This window comes from Eutrigla gurnardus, assembly GCF_963514095.1.
Source record: "Eutrigla gurnardus genome assembly, chromosome: 6".
Lineage (NCBI taxonomy): Eukaryota > Metazoa > Chordata > Actinopteri > Perciformes > Triglidae > Eutrigla > Eutrigla gurnardus.
In genome coordinates, this window is record NC_139920.1 from 8,880,681 (window position 1) to 8,904,108 (window position 23,428).

A 23,428-nucleotide genomic window follows, 5' to 3' on the forward strand; every position below is an offset into this window, starting at 1 on the left:
CACCGCCGGGAGGATGGAGCGATGAGGCCCGCTGAGGCGAAGCTGCATCCCGTCAGCTCGCATCAACTCCCCTCCGCGCCCACGAGCTCAAAACCCAGCCCCCCTCCAAACGGCAGCCAATAGGCGCACGGGGACGAGGCACCTGCAGCCACGCTGACCACAGACAGGTGAGGAATAGCCACACTTGATCTGCAGGGTGCAAAAGGATGGATTGCCACCTCAGTTCAATGTTAAGGGGCCGTCCCGTACACACGCTGCGCATTCAACGGACTGCGATCATGTTCTGTCGAAACGCGTTTCCCTGCCGTTAAGATGATACGTTTTCAACACAACACCAGGGCTGGGCGAATAGTTTCTTTAGGAAGGGTCCTAACGTAAGCAATGCTTCCTTTCACATCTCCTTTACCTTCCTTTATGAAGGGAAAGGAGAGAAGAACGCCGCCCCACAATTCCTTACGTACATAGTTAGTGACGCAAACGAAATGCCTGTTTGCAAATTTAACATAGCCTATTTACTTAGACAGACTTATACTAATTTGGAATTGTGTTGATAAATGCAAGTGGACAGTGATACTAATTTAACTGAATGAGTATGTATTTATTTCAATCATGTTACAAAACGAAAAGTAAAGTAACAAATTAAATTAATTGTAAATTCAGCAAACTGTCAAAAAACGAATTCTTGATTATGAATATCACATCAATAACATCGTGTGACGAACGATCTGCTCCAGTCGCAAAAACTCACCGACTGTGTTACTGTGAATGCGTAAGTTAATAGTCGTATATCATATGACTGCCCGGTCATAAGAGCACCACTAGATCTGATTGATTAAATCAATGTGTTGAGTGCGCTGATAGGTAGAGTTGGTGCCCCATGTAGAGGCTCCATGCAGCGGTCCCGGGTTCGAATCCGCCCTGCACCCCTCTTTTAAAACTGCGGTCAAGCCAGCCGACACATCGTGAACGTCAGTCAAGCCAGCCGACCCAGTTTTTTGCTGTACGCGATTGTAGTATCTTTACGGTAATATCGTCTCAGAACTGGTTTCAAAATAAAAGCATTCGTCGGGTACATAGCGAAAGACTGTCAACGGAAACGTACGGACGTTGTGATATGTATGTAATTTCTAACAAGGCCATGTTTCCACATGCAAATTTCACTTCAGGGTAATAGTAGACGTACACCGCCTCATATTGCCACCCAGGAAGTTTCAAGTCTTTCCTGTGTCTTTCAAACTAAAGTAAACTGAAGTGTTAAATATGAGACATATTACACATGATTTTGGGTTCAATTTAAAAGGAAACGCCCTGTTATCAAGGAATAATTCCATCCATCCATCCATCCATTTTCCTCCGCTTATCCGGGACCGGGTCGCGGGGGCAGCTGCCTGAGCAGGGACGCCCAGACTTCCCTCTCCCCAGACGCTTCCCCCAGCTCCTCCGGGAGGACCCCAAGGCGTTCCCAGGCCAGCCGGGTGACATAGTCACTCCAGCGTGTCCTGGGTCTTCCTCGGGGTCTCCTCCCGGTGGGGCATGCCTGGAACACCTCCCGAGGGAGGCGTCCAGGGGGCATCCGATGCAGATGCCCAAGCCACCTCAACTGGCTCCTCTCGATGTGGAGGAGCAGCGGCTCTACTCCGAGCTCCCCCCGTGTGACGGAGCTCCTCACCCTATCTCTAAGGGAGCGCCCCGCCACCCTGCGGAGGAAGCTCATTTCGGCCGCTTGTATCCGGGATCTTATTCTTTCGGTCATGACCCAAAGTTCATGACCATAGGTGAGGGTAGGAACATAGATTGACCGGTAAACCGAGAGCTTTGCCTTTCGGCTCAGCTCTCTCTTTACCACGACGGACCGATACAGCGACCGCATTACTGCAGCCGCTACACCGATCCGCCTGTCAATCTCACGCTCCATCCTTCCCTCACTCATGAACAAGACCCCAAGATACTTAAACTCCTCCACTTGAGGCAGGAACTCCCCCCCGACCTGGAGGGAGCAAGCCACCTTTTTCCGGTCGAGAACCATGGCCTCAGATTTGGAGGTGCTAATCCTCATCCCGGCTGCTTCACACTCGGCTGCAAACCGCCCCAGGACATGCTGGAGGTCCTGGCTCGAAGGAGCCAACAAGACCACATCGTCCACAAAAAGCAGGGATGAAATCCAGTGGCTCCCGAACCAGATCCCCTCCGGCCCACGGCTGCGCCTAGAAATCCTGTCCATAAAAATAATGATCAGGACCGGTGACAAAGGGCAGCCCTGCCGGAGTCCAACATGCACCTGGAACAGGTCTGACTTACTGCCGGCAATGCGAACCAAGCTCCAGCTCCGGTCATACAGGGACCGAACAGCCCTTAGCAGAGGGCCCCCGACCCCGTACTCCCGAAGTACGTCCCACAGAATGCCACGAGGGACACGGTCGAATGCCTTCTCCAAGTCCACAAAACACATGTGGACTGGTTGGGCAAACTCCCATGAACCCTCGAGCACCCTGCGGAGGGTATAGAGCTGGTCCAGTGTTCCACGGCCAGGACGAAAACCGCATTGTTCCTCCTGAATCCGAGGTTCGACTATCGGCCGAATTCTCCTCTCCAGCACCCTGGAATAGACTTTCCCGGGGAGGCTGAGAAGTGTGATCCCCCGATAGTTGGAACACACCCTCCGGTCCCCCTTTTTGAATAGAGGGACCACCACCCCGGTCTGCCAGTCCAGAGGCACTGTCCCTGACCGCCACGCGATGTTGCAGAGACGTGTCAACCAAGACAGCCCCACAACATCCAGAGACTTGAGGTACTCAGGGCGGATCTCATCCACCCCCGGTGCCTTGCCGGGGAGCTTCTTAACTACCTCGGTGACTTCAGCCCGGGTAATGGGTGGATGAACCTCCAAGTCTCCAGCCTCTGCTTCCTCAATGGAAGACGTGTCAGTGGGATTGAGGAGACCCTCGAAGTATCCCTTCCACCGCCCGACGATATCCCCAGTCGAAGTCAGCAGCTCCCCACCTCCACCGTAAACAGTGTTGGTGGAGGGCTGCTTCCCCTTCCTAAGGCGCCGGATGGTTTGCCAGAATTTCCTCGAGGCCGACCGATAGTCCTCCTCCATGGCCCCCCCGAACTCTTCCCAGACCCAAACCTTTTCTTCAGCGACCGCCCACGCTGCAGCACGCTTGGCCTGCCGGTACCTGTCAGCTGCCTCGGGAGTCCCCCGAGCCAACCAGGTTTGGTAGGACTCCTTCTTCAGCTTGACAGCATCCCTTACTTCCGGTGTCCACCACCGGGTTCGGGGATTGCCACCACGACAGGCACCGGAGACCTTACGGCCACAGCTTCGAACAGCCGCGTCAACAATGGAAGCAGAGAACAAGGTCCATTCGGACTCAATGTCCCCAGCCTCCCTCGGGATCTGGTCAAAGCTCTCCCGGAGGTGGGAGATGAAGACCTCCCTGACAGAGGGTTCCACCAGACGTTCCCAGCAGACCCTCACAACGCGTTTAGGTCTGCCAAGTCTGTCCAGCTTCCTCCCCTGCCAGCGGATCCAACTCACCACCAGGTGGTGATCAGTTGACAGCTCAGCCCCTCTCTTCACCCGAGTGTCCAAAACATACGGCCGGAGGTCAGATGACACAACCACGAAGTCGATCATTGACCTCCGGCCTAGGGTGTCCTGGTGCCATGTGCACTGATGGACATCCTTATGTTTGAACATGGTGTTCGTTATGGACAAACCGTGACCAGCACAGAAGTCCAATAACAGAACCCCACTCGGGTTCTGATCGGGGAGGCCGTTCCTCCCAATCACGCCCCTCCAGGTAACACTGTCGTTGCCCACGTGAACGTTGAAGTCCCCCAGTAAAACAATGGAGTCCCCGGTTGGAGCACACTCAAGTACCCCTCCCAAGGACTCCAAGAAGGCCGGGTACTCTGCACTGCCGTTTGGCCTGTAGGCCGAAACAACAGTGAGAGACCTATCCCCGACCCGAAGGCGCAGGGAAACAACCCTCTCGTTCACCGGGGAAAACTCCAACACATGGCGGCCGAGCTGGGGGGCTATGAGCAAGCCCACACCAGCTCGGCGCCTTTCACCGTGGGCAACTCCAGAGTAGAAGAGAGTCCAGCCCCTCAAGGAGTTGGGTTCCAGAGCCTAGACTGTGCGTGGAGGTGAGCCCGACTACCTGTAGCCGGTAGCGCTCTACCTCCCGCACTAGCTCAGGCTCTTTCCCCCCCAGTGAGGTGACATTCCATGTCCCCATGGCTAGAGTCACCGTCCGGGGATTGGGTCGCCGGGGCACCCGCCCAGGACAGCCACCCAAATCCCACCGCACCGGCCCCTTCTGAACCCTCCTGCGGGTGGTGGGCCTACAGGAGGGCGGGCCCACGTCGCTCTTTCGGGCTGTGCCCGGCCGGGTCCCGTGGGCACAGACCCGGCCACCAGGCGCTCGCCTGCGAGCCCCAACCCCGGGCCTGGCTCCAGGGTGGGGCCCCGGTAACGCCAATCCGGGCGACGTGAACTTCCTTGATTTTATCTTTTTCATTAAGGGCTTTGGAACCGCTCTTAGTCTGACCTGTCACCTAGGACCTGTTTGCCTTGGGAGACCCTACCAGGGGCATTAAGCCCCGGACAACATAGCTCCTAGGATCATTCAGGTGCTCAAACCCCTCCACCACGGTAAGGTGTCGGTTCAAGGAGGAGTGTCGGTTAAAAGGAAACGCCCTGATAACAGGGCGTTTCCTTTTAAATTGAATCCAAAATCAAATGTAATTTGTCTCATATTTGACACTTTGACGGGCTTTTATTCTGAAACTATACATCAGATTGTCTTGATACTTACTGGGTCACACTACCAGGTCATATACTATAACTCTGAAGTGGAATTATTCCTTGATAACAGGGCGATTCCTTTTAAATTGAATCCAAAATCAATTGTAATTTGTCTCATATTTGACAGGCTTTTACTCTGAAACTATACATCAGAATGTCTTGATACTTACTGGGTCACACTACCAGGTCATATACTATAACCCTGAAGTGGAATTAGTCAGTGATAACAGGGCGTTTCCTTTTAAATTGATCCCAAAATCATGTGTAATAATTCTCATATTTGACACTTTGATGGGCTTTTATTTTGAAACTACACATCAGAATGTTTTGATACTTACTGGGTCACACTACCAGGTCATATACTATAACTCTGAAGTGGAATTATTCCTTGATAACAGGGCGATTCCTTTTAAATTGAATCCAAAATCAATTGTAATTTGTCTCATATTTGACAGGCTTTTACTCTGAAACTATACATCAGAATGTCTTGATACTTACTGGGTCACACTACCAGGTCATATACTATAACCCTGAAGTGGAATTATTCCTTGATAACAGGGCGTTTCCTTTTAAATTGAATCCAAAATCATGTGTAATATGTGTCATATTTGACATTTTGACAGGCTTTTATTCTGAAACTATACTTCAGAATGTTTTGATACTTACTGGGTCACACTACCAGGTCATATACTATGACCCTGAAGTGGAATTAGTCTGTGATAACAGGGCGTTTCCTTTTAAATTGAATCCAAAATCACATGTAATTTGTCTCATATTTAACACTTAAGTTTACCTTAGTTTGAAAGACACAGGAAAGACTTGAAACTTCCTGGGTGGCAATATGAGGCAGTGTACGTCTACTATTACCCTGAAGTGAAATTAGAATGTGGAAACATGGCCTTGTTAGAAATTCCAATAAAAAAACTATTGGCTTAAGATTACAATTGTCAATTATTTGAGCCTTTATTTTGAAAGTACATATCACAACGTCCGTCCATTTCCGTTGACAGTATTTGCTTTCGTTGACAGTCTTTCGCTATGTACCCAGACATTATTACCGTAAAGATACTATTATCACGTACAGCAAAAAACTGGGTCGGCTGGCTTGACTGTCGTTCACGATGTGTCGGCTGGCTTGACCGCAGTCTTTTAAAGCATGTCGTCCCTCTCTCGCCCATTTCACTCTCACGCTGTCCTCCCGCAATAAAAAGCCGAAAATACAACTTGTGTTGCTGAGATGTATTTTTATACTATATTTGAAATGTTGCTGTTTTCATGACAAAACCTTGAGGACCCCCCCATTTTCCTCCGGTGGTCCATTCCGGGTGTGTGTGGTGAAGAAGATCGTGTTCATGTTTGCTCAATGACAGTGGTTCTTTTCCAACGTAAGTAACGTCTTTAATGAACGTCATGCAAACACCTTAAGGAAACCGGACAGGTGAGATGAATCCTTCATTTAACAGGTCAAGAGAGAACTTTACTAGTTGTAGTTCAATTTACCAACAGTAATGCGGCCAACTGACATGCTTATGTGTATTAATATAATATTATTATAAAAATATAAGCTATGCGACACATTAAGCTGACGTGTAAACTACAGTTTGAGACCTGTGTATGATACTTTTTTCCAAAACGAGGACAGGTGTTGTAAACTAGCATTAGAGGACAGGTGTTGTAAACTAGCATTAGAGGACAGGTGTTGTAAACTAGCATTAGAGGACAGATGTTGTAGACTAGCATTAGAGGACAGGTATTGTAAACTAGCATTAGAGGACAGGTGTTGTAATCTAGCATTAGAGGACAGGTATTGTAAACTAGCATCAGAAGACAGGTATTGTAAACTAGCATTAGAGGACAGGTGTTGTCAACTAGCATTAGAGGACAGGTGTTGTAAACTAGCATTAGAGGACAGGTGTTGTAAACTAGCATTAGAGGACAGGTGTTAAATATTAGCATTAGAGGACAGGGGTTAAATATTAGCATTAGAGGACAGGTGTTGTAAACTAGCATTAGAGGACATGTGTTAAATTAGCATTAGAGGACAGGTGTTGTAAACATTTGTCACGCTGCGGTGAGGTTTGTCTTGTCTTGATTTTTGTCTTGTGAATTTACTGTTTTATTTTGAAAAGTAACTCTCCTCTCGTTTCAGGTCACTTGCTCTTCCTTATGTGTGATGTCTGATGTCATCCCTGATCCCTGATTGTTTCCAGATGTTCACTATTATCCTTCTGTGTATTTCAGTCTGCGCCCCCTTGTCTTGTGCCAGCGTGTTTCGTCCTGTCGAGCACTTCCAGCGCTGATCCATAGCCTTGCCACAGTATCACCGCCAGGTTAGTAGTTCTACGTTCTTTTGTACCTCTGAAGAAGAGTGATCTTGTTTTGATAAAGTTTTTGGTCAGTGTGTTTTGGTTTGAATGCAGAACATTTCATAGCCTTGTTGTTTTACTTTCTTGTCAAGTTGTTTTCGACACTCATTCTGAAGAAGTACTCAAGAGAATTTCAGAATAAAAGCCTGTCTAATCCATTCCCAATCTGCGTCTGAGTCCTCTCCTTTGTCCAAGCGTGACAGCATTAGAGGACAGGTGTTGAATATTAGCATTAGAGGACAGGTGTTGTAAACTAGCATTAGAGGACAGGTGTTGTAAACTAGCATTAGAGGACAGGTGTTGAATATTAGCATTAGAGGACAGGTGTTGTAAACTAGCATTAGAGAACAGGTGTTGAATATTAGCATTAGAGGACAGGTGTTGTAAACTAGCATTAGAGGACAGGTGTTGAATATTAGCATTAGAGAACAGGTGTTGAATATTAGTATTAGAGGACAGGTGTTGTAAACTAGCATTAGAGGACAGGTGTTGTAAACTAGCATTAGAGGACAGGTGTTGAATATTAGCATTAGATGACAGGTGTTGTAAACTAGCATCAGAAGACAGGTATTGTAAACTAGCATTAGAGGACAGGTGTTGTCAACTAGCATTAGAGGACAGGTATTGTAAACTAGCATTAGAGGACAGGTGTTGTAAAGAGGACAGGTGTTGAATATTAGCATTAGAGGACAGGTGTTGTAAACTAGCATTAGAGGACAGGTGTTGTAAACTAGCATTAGAGGACAGGTGTTGAATATTAGCATTAGAGAACAGGTGTTGAATAATAGCATTAGAGGACAGGTGTTGTAAACTAGCATTAGAGGACAGGTGTTGTAAAGAGGACAGGTGTTGAATATTAGCATTAGAGGACAGGTGTTGTAAACTAGCATTAGAGGACAGGTGTTGTAAACTAGCATCAGAAGACAGGTATTGTAAACTAGCATTAGAGGACAGGTGTTGTCAACTAGCATTAGAGGACAGGTATTGTAAACTAGCATTAGAGGACAGGTGTTGTAAACTAGCATTAGAGGACAGGTGTTGAATATTAGCATTAGAGGACAGGTGTTGAAAACTAGCATTAGAGGACAGGTGTTAAATATTAGCATCAGAAGACAGGTATTGTAAACTAGCATTAGAGGACAGGTGTTGTCAACTAGCATTAGAGGACAGGTATTGTAAACCAGCATTAGAGGACAGGTGTTGTAAACTAGCATTAGAGGACAGGTGTTGAATATTAGCATTAGAGGACAGGTGTTGTAAACTAGCATTAGAGGACAGGCTTTGAATATTAGCATTAGAGGACAGGTGTTGAATATTAGCATTAGAGGACAGGTGTTGTAAACTAGCATTAGAGGACAGATGTTGTAAACTAGCATTAGAGGACAGGTGTTGAATATTAGCATTAGAGGACAGGTATTGTAAAGAGGACAGGTGTTGAATATTAGCATTAGAGGACAGGTGTTGTAAACTAGCATTAGAGGACAGGTGTTGTAAACTAGCATCAGAAGACAGGTATTGTAAACTAGCATTAGAGGACAGGTGTTGTCAACTAGCATTAGAGGACAGGTATTGTAAACTAGCATTAGAGGACAGGTGTTGTAAACTAGCATTAAAAGGACAGGTGTTGAATATTAGCATTAGAGGACAGGTGTTGTAAACTAGCATTAGAGGACAGGTGTTGAATATTAGCATTAGAGGACAGGTGTTGGAAACTAGCATTAGAGGACAGGTGTTGAATATTAGCATTAGAGGACAGGTGTTGTAAACTAGCATTAGAGGACAGGTGTTGTAAACTAGCATTAGAGGACAGGTGTTGAATATTAGCATTAGAGAACAGGTGTTGAATATTAGCATTAGAGGACAGGTGTTGTAAACTAGCATTAGAGGACAGGTGTTGAATATTAGCATTAGAGGACAGGTGTTGTAAACTAGCATTAGAGGACAGGTGTTGAATATTAGCATTAGAGGACAGGTGTTGTAAACTAGCATCAGAAGACAGGTATTGTAAACTAGCATTAGAGGACAGGTGTTGTCAACTAGCATTAGAGGACAGGTATTGTAAACTAGCATTAGAGGACAGGTGTTGTAAACTAGCATTAGAGGACAGGTGTTGAATATTAGCATTAGAGGACAGGTGTTGAAAACTAGCATTAGAGGACAGGTGTTGTAAACTAGCATCAGAAGACAGGTATTGTAAACTAGCATTAGAGGACAGGTATTGTAAACTAGCATAAGAGGACAGGTGTTGTAAACTAGCATTAGAGGACAGGTGTTGAATATTAGCAGTAGAGGACAGGTGTTGTAAACTAGCATTAGAGGACAGGTGTTGAATATTAGCATTAGAGGACAGGTGTTGAATATTAGCATTAGAGGACAGGTGTTGTAAACTAGCATTAGAGGACAGGTGTTGTAAACTAGCATTAGAGGACAGGTGTTGAATATTAGCATTAGAGAACAGGTGTTGAATATTAGCATTAGAGGACAGGTGTTGTAAACTAGCATTAGAGGACAGGTGTTGTAAACTAGCATTAGAGGACAGGTGTTGAATATTAGCATTAGAGGACAGGTGTTGTAAACTAGCATTAGAGGACAGGTGTTGTAAACTAGCATCAGAAGACAGGTATTGTAAACTAGCATTAGAGGACAGGTGTTGTCAACTAGCATTAGAGGACAGGTGTTGAATATTAGCATTAGAGAACAGGTGTTGAATATTAGTATTAGAGGACAGGTGTTGTAAACTAGCATTAGAGGACAGGTGTTGAATATTAGCATTAGAGGACAGGTGTTGTAAACTAGCATCAGAAGACAGGTATTGTAAACTAGCATTAGAGGACAGGTGTTGTCAACTAGCATTAGAGGACAGGTATTGTAAACTAGCATTAGAGGACAGGTGTTGTAAACTAGCATTAGAGGACAGGTGTTGAATATTAGCATTAGAGGACAGGTGTTGAAAACTAGCATTAGAGGACAGGTGTTAAATATTAGCATTAGAGGACAGGTGTTGTAAACTAGCATTAGAGGACAGGTGTTGTAAACTAGCATTAGAGGACAGGTGTTGTAAACTAGCATCAGAAGACAGGTATTGTAAACTAGCATTAGAGGACAGGTGTTGTAAAGAGGACAGGTGTTGAATATTAGCATTAGAGGACAGGTGTTGTAAACTAGCATTAGAGGACAGGTGTTGTAAACTAGCATTAGAGGACAGGTGTTGAATATTAGCATTAGAGAACAGGTGTTGAATAATAGCATTAGAGGACAGGTGTTGTAAACTAGCATTAGAGGACAGGTGTTGTAAAGAGGACAGGTGTTGAATATTAGCATTAGAGGACAGGTGTTGTAAACTAGCATTAGAGGACAGGTGTTGTAAACTAGCATTAGAGGACAGGTGTTGAATATTAGCATTAGAGAACAGGTGTTGAATAATAGCATTAGAGGACAGGTGTGGTAAACTAGCATTAGAGGACAGGTGTTGTAAAGAGGACAGGTGTTGAATATTAGCATTAGAGGACAGGTGTTGTAAACTAGCATTAGAGGACAGGTGTTGTAAACTAGCATTAGAGGACAGGTGTTGTAAACTAGCATCAGAAGACAGGTATTGTAAACTAGCATTAGAGGACAGGTGTTGTCAACTAGCATTAGAGGACAGGTATTGTAAACTAGCATTAGAGGACAGGTGTTGTAAACTAGCATCAGAAGACAGGTATTGTAAACTAGCATTAGAGGACAGGTGTTGTCAACTAGCATTAGAGGACAGGTATTGTAAACTAGCATTAGAGGACAGGTGTTGAATATTAGCATTAGAGGACAGGTGTTGTAAACTAGCATTAGAGGACAGGTGTTGAATATTAGCATTAGAGGACAGGTGTTGAATATTAGCATTAGAGGACAGGTGTTGTAAACTAGCATTAGAGGACAGGTGTTGAATATTAGCATTAGAGGACAGGTGTTGTAAACTAGCATTAGAGGACAGGTGTTGTAAACTAGCATTAGAGGAGAGGTGTTGAATATTAGCATTAGAGAACATTTGTTGAATATTAGCATTAGAGGACAGGTGTTGCAAACTAGCATTAGAGGACAGGTGTTGTAAACTAGCATTAGAGGACAGGTGTTGTCAACTAGCATTAGAGGACAGGTATTGTAAACTAGCATTAGAGGACAGGTGTTGTAAACTAGCATTAGAGGACAGGTGTTGAACATTAGCATTAGAGGACAGGTGTTGTAAACTAGCATTAGAGAACAGGTGTTGAATATTAGCATTAGAGGACAGATGTTATAAACTAGCATTAGAGGACAGGTGTTGAATATTAGCATTAGAGGACAGGTGTTGTAAACTAGCATTAGAGGACAGGTGTTGTAAACTAGCATTAGAGGACAGGTGTTGTAAACTAGCATCAGAAGACAGGTATTGTAAACTAGCATTAGAGGACAGGTGTTGAATATTAGCATTAGAGGACAGGTGTTGTAAACTAGCATTAGAGGACAGGTGTTGTAAACTAGCATTAGAGGACAGGTGTTGTAAACTAGCATTAGAGGACAGGTGTTGTAAACTAGCATCAGAAGACAGGTATTGTAAACTAGCATTAGAGGACAGGTGTTGAATATCAGCATTAGAGAACAGGTGTTGAATATAAGCATTAGAGGACAGGTGTTGAATATTAGCATCAGAAGACAGGTACTGTAAACTAGCATTAGAGGACAGCTGTTGTCAACTAGCATTAGAGGACAGGTATTGTAAACCAGCATTAGAGGACAGGTGTTGTAAACTAGCATTAGAGGACAGGTGTTGAATATTAGCATTAGAGGACAGGTGTTGTAAACTAGCATTAGAGGACAGGCTTTGAATATTAGCATTAGAGGACAGGTGTTGAATATTAGCATTAGAGGACAGGTGTTGTAAACTAGCATTAGAGGACAGGTGTTGAATATTAGCATTAGAGGACAGGTGTTGTAAACTAGCATTAGAGGACAGGTGTTGTAAACTAGCATTAGAGGACAGGTGTTGAATATTAGCATTAGAGAACAGGTGTTGAATATTAGCATTAGATGACAGGTGTTGTAAACTAGCATTAGAGGACAGGTGTTTTAAACTAGCATTAGAGGACAGGTGTTGAATATTAGCATTAGAGGACAGGTGTTGTAAACTAGCATTAGAGGACAGGTGTTGAATATTAGCATTAGAGGACAGGTGTTGTAAACTAGCATTAGAGGACAGGTGTTGTAAACTAGCATTAGAGGACAGGTGTTGAATATTAGCATTAGAGGACAGATGTTGTAAACTAGCATTAGAGGACAGGTGTTGAATATTAGCATTAGAGGACAGGTATTGTAAAGAGGACAGGTGTTGAATATTAGCATTAGAGGACAGGTGTTGTAAACTAGCATTAGAGGACAGGTGTTGTAAACTAGCATTAGAGGACAGGTGTTGTCAACTAGCATTAGAGGACAGGTATTGTAAACTAGCATTAGAGGACAGGTGTTGTAAACTAGCATTAGAGGACAGGTGTTGAATATTAGCATTAGAGGACAGGTGTTGTAAACTAGCATTAGAGGACAGGTGTTGAATATTAGCATTAGAGGACAGGTGTTGTAAACTAGCATTAGAGGACAGGTGTTGAATATTAGCATTAGAGGACAGGTGTTGTAAACTAGCATTAGAGGACAGGTGTTGTAAACTAGCATTAGAGGACAGGTGTTGAATATTAACATTAGAGAACAGGTGTTGTAAACTAGCATCAGAAGACAGGTATTGTAAACTAGCATTAGAGGACAGGTGTTGTCAACTAGCATTAGAGGACAGGTATTGTAAACTAGCATTAGAGGACAGGTGTTGTAAACTAGCATTAGAGGACAGGTGTTGAATATTAGCATTAGAGGACAGGTGTTGAATATTAGCATTAGAGGACAGGTGTTGTAAACTAGCATTAGAGGACAGGCTTTGAATATTAGCATTAGAGGACAGGTGTTGAATATTAGCATTAGAGGACAGGTGTTGTAAACTAGCATTAGAGGACAGGTGTTGAATATTAGCATTAGAGGACAGGTGTTGTAAACTAGCATTAGAGGACAGGTGTTGTAAACTAGCATTAGAGGACAGGTGTTGAATATTAGCATTAGAGAACAGGTGTTGAATATTAGCATTAGAGGACAGGTGTTGTAAACTAGCATTAGAGGACAGGTGTTGAATATTAGCATTAGAGGACAGGTGTTGTAAACTAGCATTAGAGGACAGGTGTTGTAAACTAGCATTAGAGAACAGGTGTTGAATATTAGCATTAGAGGACAGATGTTGTAAACTAGCATTAGAGGACAGGTGTTGAATATTAGCATTAGAGGACAGGTATTGTAAAGAGGACAGGTGTTGAACATTAGCATTAGAGGACAGGTGTTGTAAACTAGCATTAGAGGACAGGTGTTGTAAACTAGCATTAGAGAACAGGTGTTGAATATTAGCATTAGAGGACAGATGTTGTAAACTAGCATTAGAGGACAGGTGTTGAATATTAGCATTAGAGGACAGGTATTGTAAAGAGGACAGGTGTTGAATATTAGCATTAGAGGACAGGTGTTGTAAACTAGCATTAGAGGACAGGTGTTGTAAACTAGCATTAGAGGACAGGTGTTGTAAACTAGCATCAGAAGACAGGTATTGTAAACTAGCATTAGAGGACAGGTGTTGTCAACTAGCATTAGAGGACAGGTATTGTAAACTAGCATTAGAGGACAGGTGTTGAATATTAGCATTAGAGGACAGGTGTTGTAAACTAGCATTAGAGGACAGGTGTTGAATATTAGCATTAGAGGACAGGTGTTGTAAACTAGCATTAGAGGACAGGTGTTGAATATTAGCGTTAGAGGACAGGTGTTGTAAACTAGCATTAGAGGACAGGTGTTGTAAACTAGCATTAGAGCACAGGTGTTGAATATTAGCATTAGAGGACAGGTGTTGTAAACTAGCATTAGAGGACAGGTGTTGTAAACTAGCATCAGAAGACAGGTATTGTAAACAAGCATTAGAGGACAGGTGTTGTCAACTAGCATTAGAGGACAGGTATTGTAAACTAGCATTAGAGGACAGGTGTTGTAAACTAGCATTAGAGGACAGGTATTGTAAACTAGCATCAGAAGACAGGTATTGTAAACTAGCATTAGAGGACAGGTGTTGTCAACTAGCATTAGAGGACAGGTATTGTAAACTAGCATCAGAAGACAGGTATTGTAAACTAGCATTAGAGGACAGGTGTTGTCAACTAGCATTAGAGGACAGGTATTGTAAACTAGCATTAGAGGACAGGTGTTGTAAACTAGCATTAGAGGACAGGTGTTGAATATTAGCATTAGAGGACAGGTGTTGAAAACTAGCATTAGAGGACAGGTGTTGAATATTAGCATTAGAGGACAGGTGTTGTAAACTAGCATTAGAGGACAGGTGTTGAATATTAGCATTAGAGGACAGGTGTTGAATATTAGCATTAGAGGACAGGTGTTGTAAACTAGCATTAGAGGACAGGTGTTGAATATTAGCATTAGAGGACAGGTGTTGTAAACTAGCATCAGAAGACAGGTATTGTAAACTAGCATTAGAGGACAGGTGTTGTCAACTAGCATTAGAGGACAGGTATTGTAAACTAGCATCAGAAGACAGGTATTGTAAACTAGCATTAGAGGACAGGTGTTGTCAACTAGCATTAGAGGACAGGTATTGTAAACTAGCATTAGAGGACAGGTGTTGTAAACTAGCATTAGAGGACAGGTGTTGAATATTAGCATTAGAGGACAGGTGTTGAAAACTAGCATTGGAGGACAGGTGTTAAATATTAGCATTAGAGGACAGGTGTTGTAAACTAGCATTAGAGGACAGGTGTTGTAAACTAGCATTAGAGGACAGGTGTTGTAAACTAGCATCAGAAGACAGGTATTGTAAACTAGCATTAGAGGACAGGTGTTGTCAACTAGCATTAGAGGACAGGTATTGTAAACTAGCATTAGAGGACAGGTGTTGCAAACTAGCATTAGAGGACAGGTGTTGAATATTAGCATTAGAGGACAGGTGTTGTAAACTAGCATTAGAGGACAGGTGTTAAATATTAGCATTAGAGGACAGGTGTTGAATATTAGCATTAGAGGACAGGTGTTGTAAACTAGCATTAGAGGACAGGTGTTGAATATTAGCATTAGAGGACAGGTGTTGTAAACTAGCATTAGAGGACAGGTGTTGTAAACTAGCATTAGAGGACAGGTGTTGAATATTAGCATTAGAGAACATTTGTTGAATATTAGCATTAGAGGACAGGTGTTGTAAACTAGCATTAGAGGACAGGTGTTGTAAACTAGCATTAGAGGACAGGTGTTGAATATTAGCATTAGAGGACAGGTGTTGTAAACTAGCATTAGAGGACAGGTGTTGTAAACTAGCATCAGAAGACAGGTATTGTAAACTAGCATTAGAGGACAGGTGTTGTCAACTAGCATTAGAGGACAGGTATTGTAAACTAGCATTAGAGGACAGGTGTTGTAAACTAGCATTAGAGGACAGGTGTTGAACATTAGCATTAGAGGACAGGTGTTGTAAACTAGCATTAGAGAACAGGTGTTGAATATTAGCATTAGAGGACAGATGTTGTAAACTAGCATTAGAGGACAGGTGTTGAATATTAGCATTAGAGGACAGGTATTGTAAAGAGGACAGGTGTTGAACATTAGCATTAGAGGACAGGTGTTGTAAACTAGCATTAGAGGACAGGTGTTGTAAACTAGCCTTAGAGAACAGGTGTTGAATATTAGCATTAGAGGACAGATGTTGTAAACTAGCATTAGAGGACAGGTGTTGAATATTAGCATTAGAGGACAGGTATTGTAAAGAGGACAGGTGTTGAATATTAGCATTAGAGGACAGGTGTTGTAAACTAGCATTAGAGGACAGGTGTTGTAAACTAGCATTAGAGGAAAGGTGTTGTAAACTAGCATCAGAAGACAGGTATTGTAAACTAGCATTAGAGGACAGGTGTTGTCAACTAGCATTAGAGGACAGGTGTTGTAAACTAGCATTAGAGGACAGGTGTTGAATATTAGCATTAGAGGACAGGTGTTGTAAACTAGCATTAGAGGACAGGTGTTGAATATTAGCATTAGAGGACAGGTGTTGTAAACTAGCATTAGAGGACAGGTGTTGTAAACTAGCATTAGAGGACAGGTGTTGAATATTAGCATTAGAGAACAGGTGTTGAATATTAGCATTAGAGGACAGGTGTTGTAAACTAGCATTAGAGGACAGGTGTTGTAAACTAGCATTAGAGCACAGGTGTTGAATATTAGCATTAGAGGACAGGTGTTGTAAACTAGCATTAGAGGACAGGTGTTGTAAACTAGTATCAGAAGACAGGTATTGTAAACTAGCATTAGAGGACAGGTGTTGTCAACTAGCATTAGAGGACAGGTATTGTAAACTAGCATTAGAGGACAGGTGTTGTAAACTAGCATTAGAGGACAGGTGTTGAACATTAGCATTAGAGGACAGGTGTTGTAAACTAGCATTAGAGGACAGGTGTTGTAAACTAGCATTAGAGGACAGGTGTTGTAAACTAGCATTAGAGGACAGGTGTTGAATATTAGCATTAGAGGACAGGTGTTGTAAACTAGCATTAGAGGACAGGTGTTGAATATTAGCATTAGAGGACAGGTGTTGTAAACTAGCATTAGAGGACAGGTGTTGTAAATTAGCATTAGAGGACAGGTGTTGAATATTAGCATTAGAGGACAGGTGTTGTAAACTAGCATTAGAGGACAGGTGTTGTAAACTAGCATCAGAAGACAGGTATTGTAAACTAGCATTAGAGGACAGGTGTTGTCAACTAGCATTAGAGGACAGGTATTGTAAACTAGCATTAGAGGACAGGTGTTGTAAACTAGCATTAGAGGACAGGTGTTGTAAACTAGCATTAGAGGACAGGTGTTGAATATTAGCATTAGAGAACATTTGTTGAATATTAGCATTAGAGGACAGGTGTTGTAAACTAGCATTAGAGGACAGGTGTTGTAAACTAGCATTAGAGGACAGGTGTTGAATATTAGCATTAGAGGACAGGTGTTGAATATTAGCATTAGAGGACAGGTGTTGTAAACTAGCATTAGAGGACAGGTGTTGTAAACTAGCATTAGAGGACAGGTGTTGAATATTGGCATTAGAGGACAGGTGTTGTAAACTAGCATTAGAGGACAGGTGTTGTAAACTAGCATTAGAGGACAGGTGTTGAGTATTAGCATTAGAGGACAGGTGCTGAATATTAGCATTAGAGGACAGGTGTTGAATATTAGCATTAGAGGACAGGTGTTGTAAACTAGCTTTAGAGGACAGGTGTTGTAAACTGCAAAACAGTGCACCTGGTCGTTTTCTAATGCTACTGTGATAGCCATAATGGCATCTGAAGGTTTGTGTCTATGAAAAAATTAATGGATGCAGAATGAATTGTTTCTGAACATTCAGATTGGAGTGTCCTCTGAGTGAAAACACAGCCACAGGGGGTGTTCAATGTGAAACCAGTCACACAGGATGTTCCCCTCCCCCATCTGCCTGCAGGCCTGTGTCAGGGAAGTTTGCTTCCTACCAAGCAGACCAAGTTGTAATCTCCGTCTCTTTCTACTGAGATGTCGACCTGACCACAGGCCTCATCTTCTCCCCTCTTCCTCCTGCGACCTCAACCTGGACGGAGGTCTCTCTCTCTCTCTCTCTCTCTCTCTCTCTGCCCCGTTTTAAATAATAATCCTATTAATATCAATACTATTGATATTATTAATTATCTTTTAATAACTGCTCCTGCTAGTGCCCCAACAAAACCGTAGTGAGGATCATTGATTGTAGCACTAACCTGATCCTCATGTATTACTGCTTTACAGATCATTTATACCCGACTGACATGGTTGTAAATTGAACGTACATAGAAAACCCTATTATGGCTCTGTAATTACGGTTTTCAAGCTTTCCCAGGATAACCTGTGTTCTGTTCACATTCAGGATCCACACTGTGTATTACAGTGTCACAAGCCGAGGTTCAGGATTAAACCTTGAACATGCCGTTTGTTGTTAGAATCAAGGCTTGATTCAAGACTCCTGATGTGAAGTATCACCTAAACTGCAGCGCATGTCTGGATCTGAAATTTAGCAAAACAGACAGGAAAAGTCAACAAATGCTGATCATTGGACCTGTGTATCAGGGGTCAGTGCCTCAGCATTAGGCAGCTGAACTGCCAAGATTGTAATTGTCCTCATTCCCTCTCAGTAAAGGCAGACATGGAGCTTGGATCAATGGTTGGTGCTGTGAGGAGTAAGAGGGTACTGCTCGGTGACCAAGTCTGTCCTGCGGTCATCGTGATCAAGGATGGGAAGATCCATCAAATCCTCTCAGACAGCGACTTTCCTGGAGATGTTGCCTGTGAGGTAAGCTGGCTCTCAATGCACTATAGACAATAAAAGAGCAACGAGTCTGTTTATTAGGTGATATGCATTTATTTTGCAATTAAATAATGGTGCTGTCCTGTATGTAATGCTACCGTGATGGCAGGTGCTGGATGTGGGCGACAGTGTGGTGATGCCAGGCATTGTAGATTGCCATGTGCATGTGAATGAACCAGGCCGTATCACCTGGGAGGGATTCTGGACCGCCACCAGGGCTGCTGCAGCTGGAGGGGTGACAACCATTGTGGACATGCCACTGTAAGGTCAATCCCTAAATCAACCAAAACCCTGTGTCTGACCTTACAAGGTCACCGGTAAACAGATTGCAAGATAACAAAATGTTATCTCCTCGGGCAAAGATTAAACTACACAAGTCATGCACTGACAATATATGGTATTGGTTTTGACAAATGGTGCCGAGGAAAATAACATTTTGGAGATATTCGATTTGAAGTCACCAGCAGTGAGTTTTCTTTTTTTTTATAATTCCCACAGAAATAGCATCCCACCGACTACCACAGTTGGAAATTTCCGTGAGAAGCTGCGGGAGGCATCAGGGAAGTGTTTTGTGGACACAGCCTTCTGGGGAGGAGTCATTCCTGGCAATCAGGTGCAGTTGAACAGCTTGGATGAACATGAACACATTCTCAGCCCGACTGCGATGAAATACGTCACAAACGCAAACGGCGGATGTCTTCTTATAGCTAGAACTTCGGCCCCTGATCGAGGCAGGAGTGGCTGGTTTCAAGTGTTTCCTCATCCACAGTGGGGTGGAGGAGTTCCCCCATGTGACTGACTGTGAGCTACACACAGCTATGAAGCAGCTGCAAGGCACAGGAAGTGTCCTACTGGTAATTCACAACCTGCAGCACCTTCCATCACATGTCCAAATAAAGTGCTGTAATGTAACCGAAGTATCTTCTGCTTTGTGTCCCTCAGTTTCATGCAGAGAGGGATGTTCTGCAGACAACAGAGGAGAATGGCGGTAACACTATTTCTATAGCATAGATCATGCACCATACAGCAGCAAACAACCATTAGCTATGTGAAGGTATAGTGGAGGAATGACTACTTGAGCAGAGAATGAAGTCCTTCTGTGAGTGTTGTTACGTGAGCGTGCATGCTTTTAGTGCAATCACATGCAAGTCACCAGGTCAGCCAGGTCGCTGTGGGGAGAAAAAAGAAATAATCTGAATTCCATAAAGAGAACGTTTTGCTATATTTTAGTTTCCCTTTGGAGCTGAAGCAGCATTTCAAGAGCATCTTCAACTCTTTATCCCTGTGGCATTTCCCAGTGAAACCGGATCGCCAGGCGGGACGTAGCATTGGGAGGAATTTGATTTGAGCATTCAAAAGATTAGCTGACCATCTTCTCTAGCTAAGAGCAGGGCCAAAGTTGCAGATTGATTGATGTCTGGGTGTCATATCATTGGTTGAAATTGATTAGTACTAACTGATGTATGCACGCATCATACTTTTGTTTTCCTGGAAGATTTTTTTGTTTTTTTAAAGATTGATTTATTTTTTGGCATATGTTGTAAAGGCGCAAAATATGACTGGTGATGTGCTCAAAACGGGTTAAAACTTTGTTTTTTAATGTCAGCTCGACAGCTGCAACGTTTTTTTTTGCAGTGTATACAGCTTGAATATCCTTACATCAGCAATGGTTTTACTTTTTGAACCAATAAATAGCAACATTTGAGCTTTATCTGCTAATCCATACATCAAAGTTCATAATAACACAATATTGATATCACACTGTTATTCTGCTCTGGTTTGTATAAACCTCTAACCCTGCATACACCACTTCCCGTGTTAGACCCTTGTCAGTACTCCACCTTTCTGCAGTCCAGACCAGATGTCATGGAGTTAGAGGCAATTCGCACCGTCACAGAACTCTGCCTCCAGTACCAGTAAGAACATCAGCGTGGTGACAAATTACCATCAGAACGGCTCATTCTGGAAAGCATTTGTTTGTAATTGTAGCATTGATGTCACAGTGAGCTAACTCTCTCTGCTTCAGGGTGAGGTGCCATATAGTTCACTTGTCCTCTGCTAAGCCATTGACACTGATCCAGGAAGCACGGCAGGCCGGAGCCCCCTTGACGGTGGAGACTACCCACCACTACCTCAGCCTGTGCGCAGAGAACATCCCTGCAGGGGCCACACAATTCAAGTGCTGCCCCCCCATCAGAGGGGCTGCTAATCAGGTGAACAGAACAGGATGCACAGTAGATGAATGTCTGACCAGCAGTGTGAGCCTCAACATAAACCTGGGCTGCACTTGCTTTATTATTCTTTAAACATGATTGATTTTGTCCCCACAGGAGCAGTTATGGTCCGCACTGAAAGCGGGAGAGATTGACATGGTGGTCTCTGATCATTCCCCCTGCACCCCTGATCTAAAGAAACTGGACAATGGAGACTTCACTGAGGCTTGGGGAGGAATTTCATCTCTACAATTTGGTATGGACTCGTGACAACCATGCACACACAATATTTTCTGTCAAAACTGTAGTCCACGCACGACTGCTAATACAAAACTCAATGGTACATAATACTACATTGTTATATACCAGTGATTTGGGACTGTGAATTTTACATTCTAATTTCATAAATAATTTTGTCACAACAAAGCATCAACCTCCGGTGCTGAGAAATTAAGCCAAAAACAACTGCAGTTCCTCAAATGGCCACTCGAGGCTGGCTCCAAAAACAAGTCAATCCCTTTATCACGGTTTAAAGTTAGGTATAATGGAGCCGCTAGCATGTTGTCTCGGCAATGTTGACTGGCACATTTTTATTTTGTTGCCCTTGCAAAAGAGAGAGTCAACAAATGGGTGCATTCGTATTATTTTCACTATGAAGAGCTACATGGAGTATATAGTGAACAGTTGAAGCTTCATTCATAACGTCAACATTTTAAATTCTTATTGGCTGACAGAAACAACAACCAGAGATGTCAGAGGACACTTACATGCTCTACCGCCCACTGTACAGATTTTTGTTTGTGAATTTACATTCTAATGAGTCTTTTTCAAATCTGAATACAGAGCTTAGAGCTGCGAATCGGATAATCCAGCAGCAGCAGCATCACTGTAAAATGTACTCGGCTGCTGTCACAGAGTCATGATAGTTCTTCTCACATTATTCACCGTCTGTGGAGCCAGGGTTTGTCTCTACATGACAAATCCTCTGTGTCGAAGGACGCTCACCAGACTCCCTCAAGTTCCCTGCTTAAACCTGGCCTGTGCAATTTTACAGGGAATTTCGATGCAACTTTTCTTTTAGCATGGATTAGTTGCTCCCTCCCTCCTTTCCCCCACCTATAATCCTTCTGACAATCATCCACACTGGGTGAAGTTCACAAGGAGGTAAACAAGAGCTGAGTGCCAGTTTAAAAGGACAGAACAATTTACTGTGCAGAGACACTGAGCGGGTGGTGGAAGTCTGACACTTCTTCACCACATAGAATTATTGGCACTAAGAATTCACAAATGTAGAAGACAAACTATGACAGGAGGATATGAATTCTGCTCAATAATTTTTTTATTTAACTATTTGCAGGTTTGCCTTTGTTCTGGACTTCAGCCAGTAAGAGAGGCTTTCAGCTGTGTGATGTGGTGAGACTCCTCAGCTGGAAAACAGCCCAGCTGAGTAGCCTCGACAGCCAGAAGGGCAGCCTCACCCCCGGATATGATGCTGACTTGGTCATATGGGACCCAGAGAGAGAATTTCAAGTTAGTACAAGAAATCCATAACATTAATAAATCCCCTAAAACTGCTTACATATTTATAGGACAGAGACAAAATATAAAATTTCATTGTATTTCATTTTCTGTCACAGATAAAAGAAGAAAGCATACATCATAAAAATAAGGTAAACATCATTAAATGAACAAATGATGAATGGAGCATGTTTTTTTTATATAGCTGATCTTATGATTGTGTGTGTATGTGTGTGTGCAGCTGACTCCTTACCTCGGCGTCACACTGCAAGGCGTGGTGTGTGCCACCATAGTCAGAGGGCAGCTGGTGTACAGAGAAGGCTGCTTCTCCCCGAAACCTCTGGGGAAGCATCTCCTCATCCCTCGGACGATAGATCAAGCCCAGCTGTGTAACACGCTGTAATAAACCTCAACATATCTGAGTTATTGTTGTTTCCTTCATCACTCTTAAGCCTAATCTATGCTTTTCATTAGGTTTGATTTTCTAAAAATTAGTATATTTAACCATCTTTATTCAATAAACGTTTCCAAATTTGCTATGACAAGAATATGCACAGTATTGATGATCTTTTTTGCCAGTTTTTAACAATTATGCAGCAACTTTAGACTGAGTAGTCTTCATTTTTCCAGTATAAGGGACTTGTACGAAAATAAGTTTTCTAACGTCCCTACTATGGCCCCACTGCCTGGGTTCTTTACTAAAGGTCACAATGCAAGGTCAATAAGGGCAGAGTTTCATTGATTTCTGCTCACATCATGGATAGATGATGATCCTTCTGTATCTCATGTTTGAGAACAATGGGACAATGATCTCTGTACTCTGCTTCCAGATGAGGAATGGGACATGACTCTTCATTCATTCCTCCCGACATGCCTTCATACAGTTCAAAGTGCTACAACGGACCATCCACCATATGTTGTCTTGCTCAAAACCGTTCCCTTTCTGGTCATCCTATTGTGATACAATTTCCAAGACTTACAGCCATAATATTAGGCCCTCTCCCCCATTTACTATGTTTTGGTATTTTCTGAGTTTTAGATGACTCTGATGTTCCTGCTCACTTACAGT

The 23,428-nt window shown here is 43.2% G+C and overlaps 1 protein-coding gene across 3 annotated transcripts; it reads left to right on the forward strand.

Annotated features, from left to right (window-relative positions):
- The first annotated feature begins 107 nt into the window (after positions 1-107).
- On the forward strand, positions 108-23,426 carry LOC311014820 (allantoinase, mitochondrial). Of its 3 annotated transcripts, none has more exons than XM_084011655.1 (13): positions 108-167; positions 7,058-7,146; positions 18,456-18,613; positions 18,738-18,889; positions 19,127-19,241; positions 19,336-19,482; positions 19,571-19,615; positions 20,405-20,544; positions 20,655-20,841; positions 20,959-21,097; positions 22,199-22,371; positions 22,479-22,511; positions 22,601-23,426. In XM_084011655.1, the coding sequence occupies exons 3-13, from the start codon at positions 18,467-18,469 to the stop codon at positions 22,760-22,762; spliced, it is 1,440 nt and encodes a 479-aa protein (XP_083867781.1). In that variant the 5' UTR covers positions 108-167; positions 7,058-7,146; positions 18,456-18,466; the 3' UTR covers positions 22,763-23,426. The 3 variants fall into 3 exon arrangements, with proteins under 3 accessions (XP_083867781.1, XP_083867780.1, XP_083867782.1); XM_084011654.1 differs by lacking the exon at positions 108-167 and adding an exon at positions 6,239-6,254; XM_084011656.1 differs by lacking the exon at positions 108-167 and having other exon boundaries at positions 7,009-7,146; positions 19,571-19,616; positions 20,451-20,544; positions 22,601-23,067.
- Positions 23,427-23,428: the final 2 nt, after the last annotated feature.